This window comes from Dermacentor silvarum, chromosome 6 (assembly GCF_013339745.2).
Source record: "Dermacentor silvarum isolate Dsil-2018 chromosome 6, BIME_Dsil_1.4, whole genome shotgun sequence".
Classification (NCBI taxonomy): Eukaryota; Metazoa; Arthropoda; class Arachnida; order Ixodida; family Ixodidae; genus Dermacentor; species Dermacentor silvarum.
Genome location: NC_051159.1, coordinates 127,977,948 through 128,003,063, shown reverse-complemented (window position 1 = coordinate 128,003,063; position 25,116 = coordinate 127,977,948). Strand labels below are relative to the sequence as shown.

At 44.3% G+C, this 25,116-nt stretch overlaps 1 protein-coding gene across 1 annotated transcript; it reads left to right on the top strand.

The window, feature by feature from the left end:
* Positions 1-22: 22 nt before the first annotated feature.
* Positions 23-23,613, top strand: LOC119455961 (ribosomal RNA processing protein 1 homolog B-like). Its single transcript, XM_037717513.2, is given in 11 exon segments — positions 23-251; positions 363-442; positions 550-693; positions 5,894-6,088; positions 7,813-7,877; positions 10,351-10,585; positions 10,929-11,026; positions 13,646-14,485; positions 14,487-15,273; positions 19,282-19,375; positions 23,302-23,613. Coding segments are annotated over 11 exon segments (2,883 nt in total). The 5' UTR covers positions 23-127; the 3' UTR covers positions 23,523-23,613.
* The last annotated feature ends 1,503 nt before the right edge of the window (positions 23,614-25,116 follow it).

Here is a 25,116-nt window from a genome sequence, read left to right as displayed (position 1 = left end):
CATCGACATAAGCATTTTTCTGTTTTACTGCGTTTTTATTTGTGCGCACATGGCAGCGCACAGTGCGTTACAAGTTGAGAATTTTTGTGTGGTGTTGACGTGCACGTGCTTAATGTAGTTTTGTGAAATGCCGGTGTCTCAGGAAGTTCATTTTGCTCATCACTTGGCAGCGAATGAGAAAGTTACCAGAGACCGGGCACTACGAAAGTTGACAAGATGGATACGCGCAAAATCTGGCCGCCAAGGCATGGGTAAGAAGTAGTGGTACTGGAATTCTCTGTAAAATGTTAGCGGTTAATTTTGTCACTAGCCACATCTCCGGCTGTAAATTGCGTGACAAAGGTCATTTCTCGCCTCTTTAGAATTCACCGAGGAAGCATTAATGAAGCTTTGGAAGGGCCTGTTCTTCTGCATGTGGATGTCCGACAAGCCGTTTGTTCAGGTAAATTTAACGCATCGATATTTTAACTCCAGCCTCCAAAGGAACTCCTCTACAGATGCATGTTTCGGTGTTTAATACTTCATGTTCCCACTGTGTTGTGTTCACAGCAAGAGCTGGCGAACAGCATAGCTGGCCTGGTGCACTGCTTCGCCCGTCGGGACCAGTCTTTGCTGTTTCTGGAAGCGTTTTTCAAGACCATGGCCCGCGAATGGTTTGCGATCGACAGGTTTCGCCTGGAGAAGTTCATGATGGTAAGCTACATCAAAGTGACGTGGTATTGATCGTTTGATATTTTCCCCTGTGGCTGCCTTAGCGATGACAAAAAAATTGTCGCAGTTTCACCCGAAAGGCGAAGCATCAATTGCGATAGCAAATTAGTAGAGAGCTATACGGAATAAGGATAGTATTTTTTATCAGCTGTATAAACTTGGACATGCAGCAGCACCAGCAACACGCAGAACTGTTGTCGACGCCGTCGGCGCTTTGCCCGCGTTCGCACCGAACGCGCGCGGCGTTTTTATATAAATACGCATTTGATGCCGCAGCTAAACGTCGCCTCCCCCCCACAGCCTTTCGCGCGTCGGAAAAAGTCGCGTTTGCGCTCTATATGTGGAAAGGAGGAAAGAGACGCTTAATTCTGCAGCCTTCAGGGAGCACAGCGCAGAACGCGCGTTTGCTCTCCGATGATGATAAGTGGTTCTTGAGGGAAAGGGAAAGGTTGACGCTATCTTCTGCAGCCCTTGAGGGAGCACGGCTCAGCGCCACTCTCCGACGTGCGTTCGCTCCCCGTGAAAGCGCGCGTCCCTCGCGCCCTTTCACTCGCACATACAGCGTCCAGAGCGCGGCGACGATTTCATCGCCGTTGACGTCATACGGAACCTCACGGCGACGACGACGCCGAGGGCAGAAATCCGCTTTGGAGTGTCCATATAATTGCTATCGCAATAATACGTTTTCTCGTTGTCGGGTATGACTTGAATATGTAACGCCCGCACGACCTCCTCTATAAACTTCATAGAGGAGGTCGTGAACGCCCGCATCTGCTCGGATGTACTGGCAGACATTGCTGTGTGTTAGAAGTAAAATGACAGGCATAGAGCAATTACACCTGCTTTCTTGTCACATTGGTGGCTGATGCAGCCGTTGCTTGCAGCATGGCTTTCAACGTAGCAGTAATTCTCAACGTCCCTGATGCAAAAACGACTATTCGCTATCTTATACAGGTGTCACACTGCATTTTAGATCGCGACCGAACCGTGTTGGGATCGAATTACTAAATTGCGCTTGACTCCCTTTCGCAGCTTGCGCAAAGGAGCCTATCGTGATCGAGCTCGATTGCATTCGATAGTGCCCCGTGTGACTGGGGTATTAGATATCAGTAAACAGAAGTGTTTATGAGGTGTGACAAACTGTTGTCTAAATGTATACAGATAGACAAACAATTATTGCAACTGCCATTAAAGAAAACTTTCCCGCATTATGTTGAAAGTATAGAAGATTACCTGAAACATTGGAAGATGTTGCGGTAGCCTGCCATATGGTGTAACCCACCGTTTCGATGTAAAATAGACAGAGGTAGTTGAAACACATAAATCAATGTCACGGTCATCAGAAGGTACATGAACTCTTTAAAATTTGTTTGTTCTGTTGCCTACATGAAGCTTTTAGACTGCCCTTAACGATGTCCTGAACCATCCCTCGGGCTTGGTGAGAGAAACACAGTCCACGAATAGCGTACGCTTCTGTGAATATCTAAGCTAAATTTTGCAGTCATGAGCGGTCCATGGAGTTCACAAGCAGAGCTTGAAGTCACCTTTTTTTATATTTTTTTCAAACAAAGCCTTCTCCTTACCCGTTTCGAAGCTGCCAGCACCTTGCATATGTCATCATATGCAAGATTCCCATAGAGGGCTGCTATTGGCCAATAGCAGACACCTACCAAGAAAAGTGTCTGCATCATGCAGTGGGGCCCTACTGTTACTGTGTATACGTATTGATGCAGTTTAATAAACAGGATGAATTAAGTGATATTTTGAATTTTGATAACAGTAACTTGTTTCCGAAAGAAGCTGACTGTCGTCTGCTCATGCTCACGTCTGCTTTGTAGGAATGAAACTTTGGATGTGTTCCAATACTCGCCTTAGACGGCTAAATAGACAGCTAAGCGGACGGCGGCCATCTTAAGTCTCTTTCCTAGTTCTCACGAAGATGTCAAAGTAGACAGCATTGCGAAGACAGCATCGAAGTCAAGAACGATGCAGGCTACTTTCCTGTCTAAACAAGATGGCGACTGAGCAGGACGTAGAAACTCGACGGGAAGGTTGTCTGTGCACACAAAAACGTAGACACGCTTTTCTATACCCTAAATGTAAGTCACATCATGTTTTTCATAGGTTCGCAGGCTAAAATACTTAAAATACAGAACTAATGTGTACTTTTCTCAACTTTCTTTTGTCGCCGCGAGGTGGCGTCACGTCGCAGAAGCGTCTTCCAGATGGCTCGAAACGCGTTCCATTACTTGGCCTCGAAGCTGTCTTGGCTGTCTTCGTAGACGTCAAAGTAGACTGTCCAACATGATGGAAAGAATTGGAACACAGCCTTTGAAATGGCAGTAGCCGTCAGGTCTTGCGAATTCCTGTTAGTTTTGAACACTCAACTAGCCTCGAATCGCATGAGACTTTAAGTCAGACCACATGTATGCTTGCCAGCATGCGCTCACTCCTGGCAGCTCCTGGATAGACACCTTGGCAGACATCACTTAGTAGTGAATTATTGATAGCACTTCAAAATGCACAATTTGGGTGTGGCTACTATCCATTGATCAAGTTGGTGCAGGACAAAGCTGGTCTGCACCACGTAGCACGACCAGACTGGAGCGCGCGAGCGCACACTACAGCCCTGTTGTACACATAGCAAATGTTGTATTATGCTACAGTCAGCCACTACAGTTGCATGCAGATGCGTCTGCTGCATAGTGTAGAAACCGTAGTCACCGCAGGGTGTTGCAATGAGCCTCGCTCGCTGAAGTAATCGCAAGCTCTGATTGATTTCTGTAGCAGACATGGCTCCAGGCATATGGCGAGCCAGCCCGAGCACCAAGATACGAATGGAAGAGGTCATCTGCTTCCCCAATTGCATAACTTTGAGGTGTGTCGCATCATAGTCGAAGCTCATAACGCTAGGAATCCTTTCAACGTGAGTCCGGAGTGCGGCATCGATCGCTAAGCCGATGTATGCGCGGCTGACATACTCGCGCGAGTGAACATAAAGACAGATGTTTCGTTTGACTCTCAGAAATTGGCTGATTACTGTAGAAATAAGTGCGAAAGGAAATTGGGGTACCCCTGCCACTCGGTGCAAGAAAATACAGCCGTGCGTAGCTATCTAGTACACTGTAGCACAGCAAAGGGACGAGACACTGTGAACTCAAACCAAAGTAGGGGGGGATAGACTCTTGAGTTAGGCGTGACATAGGTGCCAAAATCGAAAGTAGTGGTGTATATGCAAACATCCAAAATCAAATTTTAACTGCACGCCACGGGGAGTATCAGTAGGTGGAACATTGTGAGCACCTTTCCACTCACACGCAGCCTTCACAGTTCAATGCATTGAAGAAAAAGCGGGAGCTACGCGAAGGGGATCAAAGGCAATGTTTCATTGACAAAACTCCTCTTGTGGTGAATGCATTCAAGGGTACTTTTGTTTCAAAGTATTTCTGAAATATAGTGTATTTTAACATCAAATACATTTCTCAACTTTAGTAAAAATTGTTGCTGAGCCACTTTAATGTTTATGAGTTATTCCCCCGTGAACATAGTGCATTCATATGAAACTGTAAATGTCATTTTAATTAAGGTTCTTTTAAAGAAAAAAAACCAATGCTATGGTACAGCCATGAATTATTTCTGTGAAGTTTATTTGATATTTGATATATTCTGTTAAGGATATCTCTTCTAAGATCATTTCGTTTTGAAGGCACTGCAAGCAAATCATTCATGCCTTTTCAACTTACACTGGCTTATAGGTGGATAGCAAAATCTCGGTTTTCGCAAGGGATTGTGGGGTACGGTGTATTCTGTTACAACTTCTGGTTCGAGACCATGATGCCGTCTATGACGCCATGCCCATGCTTCACGCGCTTTGTCTTTTATATACTGCGGCACTTTGGTGAAAAACCACGATGCAAGCACCGCTGGGCAGTTCCGAAACGTAGGTGTGAGCTATCGCTCCTTCGTACTTATGTTGGCGCCCTTAGACTCGTGTATTTTTAGGTGGCAGGCATTTCATGCCCTAACGTGTTTGTGCCGCGTCAAATAGTCATATAATGTTTATCAAGCGCAAACGTTTGTCAAGCGCAAATAAACGTTCGTTAACTTAAGAAGTAGTTTTTCATAAGTGATAAGTGGCTGTTTGTAACGCTTCCCATAACAAACGGTGCAGTCGATCGCTTCGTCCGCTGTTTTGTCTGCAGCGGTGTGCGCGCCATGTCACCGGCTGCTGTGCCTTCGCAGTCTCCCATTTTTTCTCAAGAGACGCATGTCGTGTGTAACTGCAGAGAGAAAGCACTGATTTAAGTATCTGAAAAGATCACGAATTATTTTGACGTTACCTCTCCTCCCTCTTTCGTGCAGCCTCAGTTGCCTTTTCGTTGTACGGGAATGAAGACGGCACATAATCAATGTGCTTAGGATTCTTACTAAGTGCACCTGTGTGTATTTAACTGATTGTTAAAAAGGGGGTATTTGTACTAGAACGTTAGTAGACGAAGTTATTCGCCAAAACACTTGCCTGTGACGAAATGATCTTCACATATTCTGGCTCCTACGTTCGGTACCCACAGCTCACCGTTCACGGTCGCTCGTTTGACGGCAACTGCCCATTTACGTTTGTGCGCTTCATTCCATGGAAAACGAAACATTCTTTTTTCCTTTCACAGAAGTGTTCACCCACCCTAATGCCGAGCAGCCAACCATAATCACGTTGCTGAAGTGTGTTTTCTTCGCGAACAGCGGGAAATCGCACTGTAGAAACTGCTGACAACGCTGAACGAAGCAACAGAAGTGCTAACCCTCGAACCGGAAGTCGCTAGCTGACGACATCGTCATTTTGCTATCCACCTATTGCGTGTACAGATGGGTGCAAGACTTTTGTGAATTTTTAAACTGCTAAAGCAAAATTCAGTGCAAGAAGAGACAACAGATGAGAAGAAACAAGACATAGTACTACTTTGTGCCTGCCTTGTCAGTTTCTTTTTAATGTGGCAGGCTTAATTTTTTTGCAGCCTTAGAAAATGCACCCACTAGCCTAGTCATCCTCATTGACTATTTTAAACAGCCACATTTCTTGGGAGACATTGAATTAGCTTAGTAGTGTGTTAGTATGCTCCCTGTTCACCCTTTCCTAGAAGGATCAAAGCTTTCATGCTGTATTTTTGCTTTCATTTATGCCCAGCTGGTGCGGCGATGCTTTCGTCAAGGCGTTGCCTTCGCCTACGGAGACGCATGGAATGATGAAAACATCACTGCCTTCTGCGACACTCTTAAGACAACAGCCCTGTGTCCAAATAGCGAAGAAATTCCCCTTGGCTTCAGGTTACATGTGGTTGATGTATTTCTCCAGGAGCTTGCCAGAATGCATGGTGGAGAGGTGAGAAATTCTTGTCAGTTTTGTCTTTCATTAAGAAACATTCGTAGCCTTTTACCAGGCACTTTGTGGCAGCTAGGCAGGTTCCTGTTCTGCCTCGTTTGTTCTTTAACTTAAAATAATAACATGGCTCTTGGTGAGATTTAAACTAGGATACCCCAGTGCAACAGCTCAGTGATCTACCCATTAGGTCACAGATGCATGCATGGCTCAAGAAAGGGATAACCTTACCACACTGCTTCCTTTAGGCAAGCTAGCGCTTTGATACAGTCTCCTCAAGTGTCAAGTCACATAGCAACAGTTGCTTCCGAACTCAGGCAAGAGTGTGCCAGTTCCCCCATTTTTCCCTCATGGCAACTAGCACTTGTGAAATGCTATGTGGCATTGCACTGACTTCGGGATCAGCCCAGTTTGTAATGGAACAGGTTGTAGTGATACTTTGCCAAAATACAATAAATCAGCTGTGGTGTCGTCATCATCATCGTGCATCACCTAGCCATTTTCATTACACACACAATTTGTTCCCCCTGCGGGAACATGTATGCCATTTGGTAACACTTTGTGGAACCGGCGATAATGCGATGGACTTACTCAACCGTGGTCAATTCAATGCCCGCTGGTGTCGTCGCTGGAATTACATAATGCTTTGCAATAAATTTACAAAGTCTGATTGTCCTGCAAGGGTTTGAACTGACGACCAACAGATTGGCAGTCTAGTATTATACCTCTTAGTCACTCTGCTGATGCTACAGCAGTGGAGAATCCTGATTCTGGAGGGCATGATCGCGCCATCAGCTGCCGTAATTGGCTAACGCCTGCTGAAGATTTGTGTACTGGATGGAGCTGGTGTCTGCGCCTTCCTGTTCTAGCACGTCGCCGTCTCAGTTATGGAGGCCATAGAGTTTCATACAATTACTAGAGGCAACTGTGGCGCTAGTGACTGTGGCAGCTGCAAGCAGGGTGGTTCAATCAGCATTGGAATGATGGTTAGCACAATGATTTGCCTAAACTTCGTTCTTCTGGCTTTTAACGGGTTCATGACTTTAGATACTCACCATTTTCAGCAACGTATCGCATTATAAATGATAAATAAACATTATTAAAATTGTCCAACGGCAGGATTCGAACGCAGGACCTCTAGCACAGAAGCCTGATATTGAAACCATTACGCCACGGATGCATGGACAAGCGTAACCGCTGCAATTAGACTCTGCGTGTTCGCAGAGTCTCATTGCCTTCGGCATTAAAAAAATATATATACATTAATTTGCAATTTAGGTCAGTGAAGGCAGATAAAGCGTAATAATCGAAGCCACAAGAACGAAGTTCAGAAAAATTTATGTACTAATCATCATTCCCATGGTGGCTGAATGCAGCACCAGAGTTCCACTAGTAATTATTGTGGAAACTGTGTGGAGGCAGGCAGCTTTAAATTAAGTTTTCTTCTTGTAGGGCTCGGCTTCTTCTAAAGTAAACTGTACGGCAGTGACGTCGTTTTTTTTTTTTTTCAAGGGTAGTGTGAGGCCTAATAATGGGGTAGCCCAAAAGTAAGTTTCGAGAAAAGCCGAACGAATCTGGCGCTAAGACGCTAAGGGCTTGTTTTAGTTTTTTTTTTTTTTTTTTAGACCATTGAAGCAGAGTTTTTCCACTTCACCATTGGGAGTTCTCTCTGTGCAAAGTAATCTTACGTTCCCTGTTAAATTAAAAACTTTTTTGTCTGTTTCCAGTTGACACCAGAACAAGCCATACTGTTCCTGCAGCCTTTCTTCGACATTCTGATGCATTCAAATGAGTAAGTCAAGCTCAAGCTGCTGCTGCTTTGCAGCATTTTTTTGGGGGGGGTGGGGGGAGTGATGGTACCTTAGAGACAATTTTTGTATTCTGTTACGTTTTTTGAATAGCATGACAGAGTGTGCTAAACAATTTTTGATTGGCTCAACCGCACCTTTCCACCTCACGCTATTTATGTTGCCAGTAGCAGCGGCGCTGCAAACAGCAACTATTGAAGGTGCATCGCAGTGAAGCACGTTGCACAAATGGAGCACGGCTGGTCTGGAACTCACGTCTGGAGGCTGAAGGGACACATGCTCCAGACAGGCCATGCGTAAAGCTACAGTTTGCTAGATATGTTCAGTAGCTGTTCGTAGCAGCGATGACGTCGCCACTACGAGCAGCAATTTGTTCGACACACGCAACAAGGCGTGGGGTGTGTTGGTTAGTGCACTACCCATATACCGGGTGTTTCAGCGAACACTTTCAAAATTTTTTATGGTGGCCTGTGGCAGATAGCACAATTCTAGGTCATGAGCTGGTCTACTCGAAGAGGCGGACATTACTTGAAAAAAAAATTTAATGCATAATTGGACTAATGAACAAAAAATTGCTAATTAAGTTTTAAAATAATTACCTTATGGCCCATATTGCAATTTACAAATTCTAGCTGTGGAGTTCGCAAGACCCCACTTGGGGAACGAATTCTAAGGATGACACCAGTTTAGAGATATAAATGTCCGAACTGTGCGGAAAATGCATTGAAACTTTACGCGCAAATGCATTGGCATTCCGGTTACTTTTGTGCTTCAATGCATAAAACGATGTTTTGTCACGAAAGTATTGGAGCATGTATTCCAGCAATTAATCTATAGCGTCCGAGCATCTATTTTGCATGCTAGTTGTTTGGCCTTTCAAAGAAGGTGTCGGTTTCACCCAAACATCGCAGCCACTTGACATTACACTCAAACCTCATTATAACATAACACGATATAACGAAGTAAATGAAATTCTCCTTGAAATCTCCATAGAGAACCATGCATTTGAAACCTTGCTGTAACGAAGTAAAATAGACCTGTTAATGGATATAATGAACTATATTAGTCCACAAAAAAAAAAAACGACCACGGTGCGTGAAGTATTCCGCGGAGTTTGACATTCGTTTGGCGCGCACAAAGCTACGAGCCGCCGATGCACCTATACTGCCTTGACTCTGCCCCCAACGCAGATCGCTTTCAAGATACGGCCCGCACTTCTCGCGTGCGTACTTTTTCCACGTCGCAGATCGCTTTCAAGATACGGCACCGGTGTAACCCTCCCCCGTGCCTTGCGGGCGACAGAAGAAGCGCGCTTCCGCCCCGCCTTTCTGCTTTGCGTGTGTGCGATTGAACCGCAATCGTCGACTGACCCTCGCACACCTTCACTCGCGCATACAGCATATGGCGCGCGGCGACTTTATACGGAACAGTTATGCGCCAAACAAAAATTTTAGGGCCCCAACGCGTCATAGACACCAGCTTTAGGTAGCAAATACGGATCTCTAAGGCCATGCTTTTGCTAGTGGAAACCGAAAATGTGTCGTAGGTGTTGCCCCCGGCACTTTGGATGGCCAATCCCATCGTCAAGCCACCAAGCCAAGTGACATGAAAAGTCAACGTGGCCGCGTGGGCCGGCACGGGGCGGCAGTTCGCAACGCATGATGCAGGAACGGTCTCACAGTTGCGACGCAACAGCGGGGTTCCCAATGCATTGGGTCCTGTGGGAGCTATGCCGGGACTGGCCGAAAACGACGTAACATCCGGGAACATTTAGCACCCGGGAACGTAACAGCGGAGTTCTACTGTAGTGCATCTAACGAGCATACATTGCTGTAAACTGTTATAATTGATATAACGAAATAATAGGTATAACGAAATAATTACAGCTCCCCTTCAACTTCGTTATAACAAGGTTTGAGTGTACTTCGCTCTGTAGAAAATATTATGTGGTTTAAAATCCTAAACCAGTAAACCAGTATGTTCTTTTCCCCTTGTGCGTATTGCAATTTCTTGCATATTTCAGTTGGACTTCACCTTGTACTTTTGCTATTTTGCTTGTTTAACTGTACTTTACAAGGATTTGCTCGTGTCTGGTATCTTATTTAATTCTTCACTAAGTGCCATTTCATACCATATATTGTTTCATGCCACTAGTGCCAACTATATTTAGTCTTTGACAATTTAAAGGTTACCCTTTATTAACAGTTTATAAAATTGTGTTTCAAACTTGGTTCCACCTCTCAAACATTAAAATAGGGTCCTACAAAAGAAAATAACTGTGTTCCAACCTTTCTAAAAGTGTCCGGCAAACATTTCGATTAATCACTTAATCGATGGAAAACCCTGCATTGAAAGTGATAAACCTATTAGAGGCTAAAATGACCAATGATTAATCGTCAATAATCGAATAAAAATCAATAGACCATCCCTACTTTTTTTCTTCTGTCATCTGTGCAGTCAAACCCTCCTGGATGTGGTGCGGAAGAACATCTTCTTCCTGCTGTTGGACTTGGATCGGGAAGCTGCCGAGCTGGATGTGGATCCCAGCACTGTGAAGCTCAAGGGCAGCAATGGGACAACAGGGGATGGTGACTCGGCAGGAGAGGATGATGAGGAGGAGGAGGACATGTATGATGAGCATGGGAGGGTGCTTGAGAAAGGAGAGACCTGCCAGGACCTTCCTGCCATTCCTGTGAGTCGGAAAATGGCACCATCCTGTTATCCCCCATAATCCTCCCTTTCGTCGGAGAAATAGTTCCTTGGCTTTCCAAGAGCCATGCTGGCTGTGCGTCTGCTGCAAATAGGTTACCGTCGACTCGTAACAAAACCATAACTTCGGTTGCCAGCACTCGGCAAAGCTGCACTGATTAGGTTTAACAGCCAGGGCGGTGACGTGACTATAATTAGCAGTGGACTGAGTCCTTGTTTTGTTTCCACAAAAGAGTGCCTCCATTCGATAACTCCTCCGTCTTTATTTTTTGTTTCTATGTAATCGAGCTTCGCTGTAATTCTGCTCTATATTTCTTTTCCTGCAGTTTGATTACAGCATGATTGCAGACAGGCTTTTCGACATGCTCAAAGCCGCCACATTGAAGCCATTCAACCGCGCCCTGATTACCAGGATGGTGAAGAAGTGAGTACATTCTCGATTTTCTGTGATTTTGTAATATTCATTGCAGCATTCTTTTTGCTGACATACTGTGCTATAAGATGACGGGAACAAAATTTATTGTGACACCGTTTTTAAGTCAAGCTTTCTTTGCCTTAACAAGGATTGTCACTCTTTCAGTCTCGTCCTCTTATTCCTTCCATTAATTTTTGACCTTGCGCCACACATCATCCCAAAGCTGTGCACCAACTAGCCCAAAACAGTTCTCTGCGAAACTTTCTTTGCTTACTTTCCTGGGGTGTTTGGCGTGGCTGCTGGGTGCTCGGTTTCTTGCTTGATAGACTCGGCAACTGGTCATTTCGCCTCTATAGCCACTACTTTCCCAGCTAATTCAAGCTCTGCTCGTTAACAGTGAAGGTTTTATGCCTGAAAAAGAAGCCTGTGCAGGTGCATTGTTGTTCATTCTCAACCATATTTGCATAAACCCAATTCTACAATTTCACGGGGAGAAAACTGACTGTGGTTCGGAGACCATGTTTGTTTAAGTTTTCTTTGTGGCACTTGGGAGTTTTGTGCCATTTGTAGCTTCTGTTGGCGGTCGCACTGTGTCGCATTTCTCCACAACTGTTTCTAAGGTCTGCTACTGTGGCAAAGGTCAGTTGCGAAACCTGCTTGTACAGTAAAACCTCATAAATTTGGCTTTCACGGGACTGCAAAATTTTTTTTTAATTAGTCAAATGTCGAATTATACAGGGTGTCAAAATAACAATTAGCATTTGCTACTGCATCAACATGCTTTTATTTACGAATGAATCAGCAAATCCGGTTTCTATTGCGCACTAAATCAGTGCAGAAGCTGCAATGCTCATAATCTTGTGACTGATTAGCACTCACAACGGCGCAGGCCTCGCGAATTTCTTTGCAGTGAGACCGCAGCATAAGACCTGCTTCTTCATTTGAGAGACGCATTTCACTACCGCGCGCACATCCGGATAATTTTTTTGCCAGTGAGCTGGTCGGCAACAGCATCGTGATGTAGCCAGCATGTTCGATGCCACTGTGCGGGCTGTGGTAAATTGCTCTTCATCCTGAAGGGGGGGATATGGCAATGAAAACTTTATTTGTTATTGCTGGCACTAACTTGATGAAAATTGGTGTGCAAATTTAATTTATTACACTAATATCAGATCTGCTATAGTTTTTTGATGACAGCACGCTAAGAGCATAACTGTTTTCTCAATTTCTTCCATATATTTTATTGCTAATTATATGGACACTCCAGTCGCACCGTCGCCGTGATGTTCCGTGCCAAGTCCAACTGATATAACACCGTGGCCGCACGCCCTATGCTGTATGTGGGAGGGAAAGTGTGTGAGGGTGAGCAGAAGGTGGTGGCTTGATGTCGCGTGTGCAGAGGACGAAGGCAGAGAGGAAGCACACCGTCTTCCACCGCGCGCAAGGCATCGGGGGGCAGGGGGAAAGGTGTTCTAGTCCAACAGCCGCTGCGTATGGCTCGGCTGAGCGCCGCCGTGCAGGCCTTATCTTGAAAGCGATCTGCAATGAGTACAGAGTCTAGATGCGCCGAGGGCTCATAGCTTTGTGTGCGCTGGGTTCTCACCATTTAGTTAAGAAGCACAAAGGTGAATTCGCTCGCTGCTCCTGCCACTATTCCTCACACCAGCGTTTTGACAGCGACTGTTCGCGCTCGTCGAGTGAGGTGTGCTTGTTTGCCTGTGCGTGCGTGACACGGTGCTTGTTAATTTAGTTAGTAAGCAAACGTTTACGAGTTTATACAGCTGATAAAACTACTATGCTTGCAATGCTGCGTATATCCGTCTACTAATTTGCTATCGCGATCGATGCTTTGCCTTTCAGGCAAAACTGCTACTTTTTTGTGTGTGTGTGTTTGTTCTCTACTAGTATATAACAAATATCGCGGTTTTCAGTTGCCACTGCACTGCCTGCAAGTGTACACAGCCTAGAAAGAATGTTAGATTTTAGACGTTTGCTGCTACTGAAATTCATTGATGAATTTCCCATAGTTTAAGCTGTTCATAAGTTATGAAAATATACTCTGCAATTGTGCGTGAGAGTGTACAGCAACAATAGCTAAGCTGTAGCATACGGGAGTAGTGCACTTTAGCCCCCAATGCTTGATTTCACAGGATTATGCAAGTTTTTACTATATTGCAGAAGATTGCACCTAATGCATAGAAGATAACCTCTTAGCAATAACATGTGCTCATATCTAGAGGTCTTTTTGCATAGCAGGTGGCTCCATTATATCGTTCATGTTACCTTCAGTCACAGTCATACCACCCATGCCACACAGTGCAACCATTGGTATCAAGTGCATGTCACTCTAATTTTTTCACCAAGCTGCAATATACTGGGTTGTTTTATTGCTGTTTAATAACACAGCGCTGCAGGGTTCAATACTGTATGGTCTGTGGTTTCATCATTTAAGACAAGCCTATATGTTGACGTTTTCCTTTTTGTTTTTGCTCATTCAACTGTTGAGTTTGATTAGTGTTTGTTCCTTTCATTGTTATTTTGTGTTCACTTCTTTCTCTAAGCTGTACTTGCCTGAATCTCTTGTGCCACATTTGTAAATGCCTCCTAACACGCACTGTTCTTCATTAGGTTCCGTGCTGTTCTCGAGGAAGGTTTGGTTAAGCCTAAAGTGGTGGAACCTGACGTTGAAGAGCCCATCACAGAGGATGACATCGAGGCTGCTGCCAACAAGCTGGAAGAAGAGCTTGAGGAAGAGCTAGAGGAGGACCGTGGTGAAGTGCTTAAGCTCAAAGAGGAGAAGCAGAGGATAAAACCTAAATTCGGCTTTGACACCACCAGTGGTGCATATGAGTATATTGTCAGTGGTGATGGGGATTCTGAAGAGGATGAGGGGTTAGGAAATGGAACAGCTCGAAACAAAAAGCGATCGAAGGCAAAGCGACTGCGAAAAAAAGTCCAACAAGCTCACTCTGATGAGGAGGCAACGGATACATTAAGCGACCTTGAAGATTCTGAAGATGATAAAATGTTTGATATAAAGGCTGCAAGCAAAAAAAGAAAGCGTTGCGCAGAACTTTCTCAAAAAGCTGAAAAAGTCACTAATGCTGAATGTGCTTTTGATGGAGCTGAAACCAGTGTTCCTCCTAAGAAGAAACCACGAAGACGGAAGCCTAAAAAGCCCAAAGGCAGTTCAGTCGACGATGCAACTGGGATAGTGCAGGAAGCGAGGAAATTGAATGGCTTCGATAAGAATACAAGTGTGACAGAAGGAGAATCTCAGAAAGTCTCAAATTCTGTTGGAAAAGTTCCCATTGTAGAAGAAAAGAAAGTTCTCTTCTCTGCCAAGAAGGCCGACGGGCTAATACTGGGGAAAGCACCACAAAAGAAGTCGCTAAGTGTGAGTAAAAAGAAGCAGCATGGGGGGTGTAGTGCAGCAGCAGGTTTCAAAGCCTATTGTGAACACAGAATCAACTGAAGACCCGTCTCTTGTTTCTCTGGAAGGAAAGCAGCAGAGGAAGATGGAGAAGCTGCTTAGGCAGCGGCAAGCAAGAAAGGAGAAGAAGGAGCGAAGACTCTCCGTGCTTACAAAGGGTTGGCAAGTAACACCACTCCCATCAAGTGCCAACGAAGCTAAGCAGTCAGAAGCACCAGCTACACCTGCGAGTTTTGCAACCTGCGCTGGCAAGACAACAGAGTCAACAAAGTTGCATCATTCACCACTGCTACAGCGAAACAGCTCAACGTCCGCACCAACTAAACGTGTCATCACCAAAACTGAAAAATCGCCTGATGCATCGTTCAAAAGCCACAAAATTGTGGTTGCAGGTGAGGTCAAAGGAGATGGTGCAAAATCACCTCCTTCAACACAACAAGCCAGTGGAGGAACGATCAGGCAAGCGAGCTCACCATTACAAAGTAACAAGGGTGCATCGACGGGACCTCACTCACCCGAAAAAAACAGCATCGGAGTAACAAAGGCACCTCATTCGCCACTGAAAAACCACCTTGGAGCAGTGAAGTTGCCTCATTCACCTGTACAAAATAATGGTGCAGTAGCGCCGATGCAAGGTCTGCAGGAAGTTAGCAAAGGAATGTTCACGTCAACCCTGTCAGCATCGCTAAGTAGCACAGAAGAAGCGAAGGCATCTAGTGACAACACACCAGTCGCAAAGTTGCCGTGCACCCCTAAGGCGAGCAAACCAGTGGTACCTGCCGTTCGTAAGTGCCTTACTGCAAGAAAAGCTCAGCCATTTAAGGTATTTTGATAGTTCTATTTCCTTATTTCTTTTAATTTTTTCCTCTTTTATGTCCTTGCTTGGAGTAGCATGACACTTGTCATTTTAAATATAGCAGATCATTATTTATTTTGCCTTACTTCAAAGTTGCAAAAGGATGGATAATCGCATTGGTGCACTGCACCATGTCTAATGTAACTGCTATAGACCACAACTTGTGAGAAGTTTTCTAGGGTACTGAGCACACAGCAGGTGCCAAGCTGATGAGATTGTAGTACGTCTGCTGTTGTTCCAAGTTGCGGCTTGTTTTAGCTGACGTTTTACCAATCACAAGAAAAAGGCTGAATGTTAACAAAACATTTTCTTCTGAATTGCTGTAGGCTTGGTACAGGTACAAGAATAGCGGTCACTTTATGACACCTTGGCCCTACATACTGCTGTAGATAATTCGCAGATGCAAATAACAATAGTGACTACTGGAAAAAGGAAGAAAATGGTGCAAAGCATGCACCCTTTCCTTTGCATTTTATTGCTAAAGCTTTAGTACTTCAGGATGGAGAGAAAGGTAACAGATGTGGTTAGTTGGCATTGGCAATCTAAATGAAGTTCGTATGTAATGCAGGTAAAGTGAAGCCCACTTATATTGATTCTTCTTATAATCAATCGTACTTACTCGCACAATGGGGGCACTTGCATAATAAGCACTCCTCCATCATTGCTCTTCAAATTTTATTTCTTTTCCCTTGTAATTGTACCCCCAAGTTGGGTCCTGTGAGGTCTTGCAAACAGACGGTCATACTGTAGTTCCCTGGTTCACTTGCTCGGTCTGATGCTGGTAGCACATGCCACTGAGAGCCATTTCTTGGCACCTTTCTTGAACGACACCTATTGTCGAATAAAGTTGTACCTACCTACCTTGGCAGAAAAATGCTCTCCGCCGTGGTGCCAGTGTGACACACAGTCGAACCCAGATATATCGAACCCATGTAAAACTATTTATTGTGTACATGGAACCGCTGTAAAATCCCCTAGAAAGTTTTTATTGTATATATTGAATTACCCATGTATCTAAGTTTTTGGTGATCCCCTTCAGATTCTATATACTATATTTTCTGGTCTATAAGTCGCACCTTTGTATAAGACGCACCCGCCTCAAAACGGCAGTGTTTCCGGAAAAAAACGTATACAAGTCGCACCGGTGTATAAGACGCACCTGTAAGCTATTTAAAAAAAAAAAATTGGTGACGTTTCACTCAGTGAACGGGGGCCACGCGCAAGCATATTGGTGCCATATATTTCCACTCCAGGCGCATTTCTGCCGTCGTGGTTGCCACGATTTTCCGTATGAAGTCCAAGGGCGATAACATCGTCCTCGCACGTTATATGCTGTATGTGCGCGTGAGAGCGTCCGACGGTGAGCGGAATCTCGCACAAAGGAGGAAAGCGGGAAGGGAGGGAGGGGGGGCGTCTTGTACTTTGGTAGCAACTGTGTAGTTTGCGCAGCGGCGCACGTCGTATCTTGCCAGCGATCTGCAGATGCGACGAATTCGGGGCCAGCCGACTCGCGGTCAGCCTGCCACCGTTTGTGTTGCAGCTCTGTCCTTCTCGCACGGCGCTCGGGAATTCGGATCACCAGAAGAACGTACCTGCCACCTCGATAGTGCGCAGAGAACCCGTAGCAATTAAGTCGACCAGGGAGCTTTGCGTGGCCATAACATCGAATCCGATTTTGACGGCAGTTTTTCCGGGAAAAAAACGTCACACCGTTCTATAAGATACACCGCCAAAAAATTCAGGAAAAAAAAAGTGTTTTATACTCCGGAAAGTACGGTATGCGGGTTCGACTGTACAATCAAAACGACGCATAGACAGTTGCGCAGCTAGAAGTGAGTGAATGAATGAGCCATACATTAGCCTTATTTTTAAACTGAAGCTTTCTTTGGCTACCTCCCCACGATTTGGTGTGTTGTGGCGTTGGTGGTCGTCGTCGGCTGTCTTGCCGAGTAGAAGCTGTCACTATCGAGGATACAACCACTATCGCGAGGTTCTGCATGACTCAGCAGCTGATGCAGCTGTGCATATGACCGACAGCATTCCTCGTGCAGTGTGAAGCACACTGTCTTCGCATAGAGTGAGGAATGTTTTGGGCTGAGTACTTCAGTGTATCCGGTGCTGATCGTCATGCGAAATCTTGCAAAGGCGATAGTACTATCACCAAAAGTGATCACTCAAGATTATAACCTTGAACAAAACTCACCTTTACTCTGAAAGGTATGCACTGAGGTATGACTCTGGCTGAGCACAGTGCGGAGCTAGCTCTCCTGCTGGCTCCCTGATGTGGGGCCAGCAATTAGTCTTGCTGTTGTGAGGGTATATATATATATATATATACATACATACATACACGCTGTAGTGCGGAAAAACTTCCATTTGGCGAAAACACCCGCGTGCTTAGATTTAGGTGCACGTTAAAGAACCCCAGGTGGTCCAAATTTCCGGAGTCCCCACTACGGCCTCATAATCAAATCGTCGTTTTGGCACGTAAAACCTCGTAATTTTATTTTTTTTAACTTCCATTTGGCGTCGACTAGCATCCGGAAAAGGCGGACAGCAAGACACCGTACCTCGCGTGGTTATACAATTGCCGCATAAAGCTATTTATCTGTTACTTATTTATTTATCTATCTTAAAGTTAATGTTTCTAACATTTTTTAAATCGACTAAGACAGCGATATATGTGAAGTTCCATCATTTTACAAATACTGTGACCCTAATTTTGGGTAGAACGGACTTCGGGTATAATGGACCTTATTCGCTGGATTATTACGGTCCGCTGTAATGAGTGTCAACTGCATTTACTGCAAAGCTAAATTATCTAACCATTTGGTTTTAATAATTGCCACCTTACCTTTCAATTTCTGCTCTTTCAAAAAAATTTTCCTAAAGTATACCTTGCATAATTAAATGCAACTTTGCTTCTGTTTTTTCGGGGAATAAGGTGTCCTCACTACGCGAATAAATACAGCAATCTTTTTGATACCCCACACATTGAATAAAAGACTAGATATAATGGCCTGTTTTCAGTGCATCGTATGGATGCAACGATCGATTTATCCTTGAACAGTATAAGAGAGACAGAAAAAGAATGTATGCTGAAGGGAAAAAGAAAATGAAAACTAGCGGGAACTTATCTACAAGCTTTGTAAGTGCTATACTTTCTGAAGTATTCAGAAATAAACAGCATTGAGGTTAAATAAAACGAATTTTAAGAAAAACTGAAAAAATATTTTTATCTGTGCAGGCTACACTGTACAGCTCGCTTTGTTGTTTAATTCAACCTTGCTTCATTGATCACATTGGTTATCTTCTGTGGCTAACTAGAGTGGAGACACTTCACTGTCCATCACGGCTGTGTGCTTGTCATTTTTGTCATTCAGCTGTTTACTGTGTGCAGGCTACGCTGTTAACTATAATCGCAGTAGTGCATTTGTGAGAAAAAGACATTGACGCTGCCTGTTGAAACAGAAAACAGATGGCTCGCGAAAGCATGTCAGGCCACAAGTCACATTGCCAATGCATAATGACACATGCGAACACCCACGCACACACTCCAATATTGCACTTAGCACTTGCAGAGGATGACGTAAACCCTCTGAACAACCTGCAAAATACTGGAGCGTGAAAGGAAGTGGTACTTACTTGTTTATTAAAATAAGGATGCGGCTCATTGTAACCAGCTCCACTGTTTCTTCATTTTACTTTGTTTTGCAGTGTTCTCGTTTTGCTTTTTCATTCGTGTACATTCTGTTGCTAGTTTGCTTAGTGAACCCATGTGTGCTGCTACAGTAAATGAATTTATGCAACTATTTCTATGCTCTTAGAGCAGCACTGTTAAAATACTTTCATATTGAGAAGCAATATATGAGCACCCCAATGCAGCACTATACTCATCATACCGAGAGGCATTCACTGTACCAGACTGCACTGTTAATTTTGCCCCAGACACTGATGCCTAAACACTGCTTTCAGCTCACGAAATTTTCGACACCACCTGCAAAGCGAACTTCAACGCCTCAGGAAGAAAAGAAAGTGATCTTTGCATTGTCGAAAAACAAAGCACAAGGTGAGTGTCTCTGGAGATAGCATTTTATTAATTTACCGCGCAGTTATTGTCATTGTGGGAAACACCTGATTTTCCCATTTCATGTGCTCAGGTCACAATAATACAGTTCTAATTGAGCTACTACAAGGACTCTCTCTTTTTGAACTTTTACTGCGCTGGCTTTTTTTTTTTCTTTCTGTCTCTTTGTGACCATATTTTCCCCGAAATCGAGGGTTTGACAAAAACTCATCTGGTCGGAGCTGATCATGATAAAGTGAAGCTGACACCAAGCATGGAACAAAAGAAAAAACAAAAGAAAAGAAAGGAAAATACTTTTTTTTATATGTTTTAATTCTGTGGTCTGTGTCTGCTTTTCTTTACCATCTTTTCCCTGACATAACCTGCTCGTGCTTGTAGCCAGTGCCCGCTATCCAATTACAACACGAGATATCTATGCAAATAACCACATAAAACAAAGTTCTAACCTTCATCTGTACAAAGCAAAACTGTGCAAGCAATATTGTTTTGCCTGTTGAATTGTCGCCATTCTCACTGCTGCTCACTAATAGAGGTGCGGTGCAGCTTTTCCTGCACTGCCTACGACTCAAGAGCGTTATGACAGTGCAAAGAAAGTTGCGATGAAGCCACTTTGCAAGGCGAAATTGACGTAGAAGACCTCATGTACACAGCTGTTGTGCATACTACGACAATCACAGAATGTGAAATGTGCCGGAGACTTGACAAAGCACTGTTCAAACAAGTGGCACCCAGTGCATGGGATGCTGCAACTTTGATCAACTGAACCTTGTTTCAGCAGAAACCACTCAATGTTCCATAGTTATTATCAAATATTGCCAATAAATGTTCTTATGACTGGGAAAATCACTTATCCTGCTACATGAATAATTATGCCTGTATGCCAATAAAAATTCACTCTGTTTCAGTCGGAAAGAGATTTCTGTAATGATTTGTAACTGGCGCACAAGAAAGCTTGGGGGAGTGCAAGGATGATGCTGGGGCTCTAGATGAGAGTTAGCAGCGTTTGAGAGTTTCCTGACAGGGCGGAGCTTTGTCACCGGTGGGGCAACAAAAACTTTGAGCATCGGCCTATGTCGCCAGCAGCTGGTTTTCTCGTTACATGAATGATGGCGTAGCCTGTGTCGTTATTTCATATTTAAGTGTCTCAAATTTTGGTGTTGGTCATACATGTAAAATGAGTGAAATATTTTTGACCGAAGAGAAATAGTTGACATAGATTGATGGATAACACTTCTGTAATTGTGAATGGACTGTTCTTAGTGTGAGTGAGAACTTGGTAAGAAGGATGGAAAAACAAAAATGTTGGTGGCGCTGCTGCTTTGCAATTAATGCACCAGGTTAATTCTTGTTATGTCAGTTTTTGCGGCATCTGCTGAGTTTTAATTGCTTACTGACAAAATCAACTATACATGATATTCAAGCAGATGTTTAACCTGGCAAATTATGGGAAGTTTTCATGCATAGAATTGGCCTAAACATGTGAAAAGACTGAAGTCAGTGATGTCAGTTTGATGTCACTGTTGCTGCAGTATGGGTGTGACATTAGAATATCTGGACTGATAACCAACTTTTTTCTACTGAAGAAATACGAATAGAGTTTTGATTGTATAATCTACTAGTCTAGGTTAGCGTACCATTCCTTTTTTAATGTCTTTATTGCACTCCTGAACTAGGTTAGTATGCTGTTTCTTTTTTAATGTCTTTATTGCATTCTTGAACTCGCCCTCCTCCGCACATTCCCGTAAATGGGCCCTGACACTTTCATACTACCTATCTATTCTCAGTTTATCGTTGTAAAAGAGTACAAGGGCCAATAGGGTTATACACCAAAAAAGTGTAGGCTCTTGTAGTACATTTCAACTTGAGAGAGAGAGATTTTATTGATAAAAAAGACAGAGGTCGACCTGACTTAGTGCGCTCTGTTCTGCTACTCTGCACTGGAGAAGAGGGAAGGGGAGTGAAAGTACTGGAATGGATGGTAATGAGAAGTGGTGAGTGCTTATGTATATTATATGGTGGCCTTACTAGAGCCACTCAGCTAGTTTCGTGTCGTGCAGGCACTTCAACAGTGCTTCAACAATTGTCCGCATTGAAGTCGCAGTGTCAAGCCATGGACCAAGAATAGCATCCTCCGACAGTGGCTGCCTGCCAACGCTGTATAGGGAATTATCCAACGTCCTTCGCTCCAGCATATAGGCTGGGCAATCTATTAATATGTGTTCCAGCATTTCAGGCCTCTGATAGTGTTCACATACAGGGTTGTTCGACTGGCCAATGTGCTGTGCGTAGCGGCGGGTGAAAGCAACACCCAGCCGAATCCTGCGTAGCAATGTCGCTTTGATCCGCATAACCTTTGAGAGCAAACAGAATTTACTGTCTGGGTCGATCACATGTAGGTGTCTGTGGATGTTGTCAGCATGGGCTCTGTATGTCTTTGTTAAGTCCTGCATGAGTGCCTTGATCATTCAGTTGGTGTCAGGCCGCGAGGAGGCAATCTGCACTTCATCAGACAAAGAGAAAGCCGATCCACCACAATGGCCAGGCACCCATTGAAAAGTGATTAAGTGGCCACCTTGCTGGACACTGTGATGAAGCTGGGCAATTTTTCCAGCACGACCAGGTAGTATGGCCCTTACTTTAAAAAGCGTTTTAGCACCTGCAACGCTGATTCGGCATCACAGAACACCGTCCATTTATGAGGGGTCTGAGTCCTTATAAAACAGACAGCCTCCCTTATTGCAGCCAATTCTGCAGCCATTGATGTCAATTTGTGGTCCAATTGAAATCGCCGGGTAATATCAAGTTGCGGAATAACAGATGCAGCCATTGTGGCAGATGATGTGACCGAACCCTCGGTATATACTTGTACAGGCCCCCTGTATAATGTAAATATATGGAACAGGGTGAACTGGTTCAAGCCAATGGAAGAAACGGACTTCTTCGTAGTTCCAGGTATTTGAAGCCTCACTAGTGGTCTTGGTATTGTCCAGGGAAGTGTTTCAGGAATGTCGGTGGCTTGGAACGTTGCAGGTATAATGCTTGCGTGACATTCAATTGCTTTAGAGAACTCACAGTCTAAGCTGGTTCTTGGAAGTGATCACAGAGGATGGTGTGAGTGTCTGGTCAGCAGGTGAAGATAGGTTTGCAGGTTCACAGGACCTGTATTTGGCGATTTGTGAAGCCTGTGCTTCTGCTATTGTGCCCTTGGTGGATGTGCAGCGTGGCAAACCAAGGCATATCCACAGTGCTTGTGCCTAAGGTTCTCCAGCGTGCACAGACAAGCGGAATTTTACTTTTTGTATCTCTAAGCCCCTCCCACTAACAGTGACCGCCATTTTGGCATGAATTGTGTGACCTAAGAAATGGCGGGGATGCCGCGGCGTTGTACGCTTCCAAACAGTCTGAAACCACATTGGACGTGTTGCTCCGCATGCTGTGGCACCCAACAGCGCAGCAAAGTCGTACCTGCAATTTTTTTATTTGCATGATAAGAACGGCACACACCAAAGAATGCCTGCAAAAACTATCTTGGGCTGACAGCCAAAATGTACATGCAAATACAAAACCATGCATGGCAACCCTGACATGCTTCCGGCTTTTTAGAAATCAGCTTCCATTACTTCGAGGTTACTTTGGTACTTCACTGGTGGTGCGATTTCATTTTGTCATTCATTAATCTTACCAGACTGCTGTACGTTATAATTGTGATATGAAAAAATGTTCAAATACAAGTTTTTTACGACATTGAATGTGCTCAATTTTTGCCTGCTTGGTGTGGAACACACGGTTGAACTTCAAAAATTCAACTTCAAAAATTAGGTGTTAAGGGCCCTGCAATGCATTATTTCCGTGTATAACAACCCGTGCCTGACACTGCACTGACACTGCATTCTTACAATTTTCCGCAGATCCAAGGGAGTACTTTGAGACAATAAAGAACAGCCCTGAGATACCATTTGATGCATCCAAGAGGCCAGCGCAGGGTGTACTCAAGGCACGGTTCTCACTCCCATCTAGCACTCCTGTTGCGTTGTCTACAAAGAAGCGTGCGAGGGTATCTGATGTGTTTCAGTCTAATGCTAATCAATCGTTTTCCAAGAAACGCTCTAGTGCATCAGATTTCTTCTAGTATGCCAGAAGAAACTCACCCAGTCAATTTGTATCATGTTTCATGTTCCACTTGACATCAAATAAATGTTCAGCTGTATATTGACAAACAATTTGGCCCCTTTCTTGCTCTTGAGGTGGAAGAAGATGTAGTTTGTGTCACTTTCAGCTGCTTGTAATAGTGCTTACTGCGAAAGCTTCATAAGTGATTTGCATAGCACCATTACTGTGTGGACTCGTTCTTCTCTTCCGAAATTTCGGAATCAGCATATTCTACTGCTGTGTGTTTTTCGTAATGTTTGTTGTGTAGGACATAAAAAACAAAACTTTCAACAGGTTTTATTGATACCTGAAGGAGCTTAACCTGCAGCTATGCTGTCTGTATTTATCTACTGGCTTGAAGCTGTCCTATAAAATAAAGCCTTGCTGTTGTGCTGTGGAAAGAATTGGGTTCATTGTACACTTGATTCCATGCGTTGCTTCAGCACCTGGACCATCAATCAGCTACTTAACCAGCTTTGTTATAAGAAGTGTAAATATTTGGACACTTATGCTCGGCATTTTGCCTTTTACCTTCAACATTGCCTTTTGCACACTTATCGTTGTGTTCCAGATGCATTGTCGGTGCGCGGTATGTTCGAAATAAGCGTGTTCGAATTCGCTTGCTTCGCGTTGACGTTGAACGAAAGCACGTTTTTCATGATAGTCTCGCTGTGCAACAATTGTGCTCAGTGTTGACGTTGCGAGGCCTAGCTCCTTAGCCAACTCCGTCCGCTTCCTCTTGGGATCCTCATCGACCTTTCGAAGAATGTGTAATTTCTCTTTAAAGGAGAGTGCTTTCCGCTTGCGAGACATAGCTCGCTGCGACTAGGCAAAATGGCGCAAACACGAAGAACGCGGCCCGAAGCGCAGCAGCCACTCCATCTGACGGCTCGCAGAAATGGAGGAAAAGTACAAAAGCGCCACCGCTTCAAACTCTTCGCGCCCACTCGCGGAGTCCGCGCTGTCCGGCGCCGCGCCTCCGCACCAAAAGAGAAGGAGAGAAAGCGCGTGACTGCGCGCTGTTCTCTTTCGCGGCCGTCGGTGGGGCGGCGTTTATTCGTATCAACCGACGCAGGCTGAAAATTGATTCGTAACAACCGTTCTCTAGCACGTTGCAAAGTAATGGGGCTCGGCCGGGACCACAGGAAAATTCGTATCATCGAGCTTTTACTGTAACGGTATCGTTTGCTGGTTTTGTGATTGTGAGCTCTGCTGGATGCTTGCAATATCGTTAAACACATGACGGGAGTGAAATCTTATGGTGCGCTCTAGCTGACTTACTGCTATCTGGTAGTACTCATAGGAAATTAAGGGCAGGAATGCTAGCTTGGCAAGCTATAAACCACAAATTTTTCCTTGCACCTGAACTTCCAAGGTGGACTGCCAAGTAATTTTATAAAAGTGGTTAAGGAAAACTTGGGAAAATTGGGAAATTGGGAGATGCTAACACAGTAGACACCCTGACCAGCCTTCATACTAATAATAATAAGCCAGTGCTGCACATGACCTTTGTCTCCATTTTTTTTTTCTTTTTTTTTTGCGATAGCAATTACCTGGACACTCCAGCAAAGTTT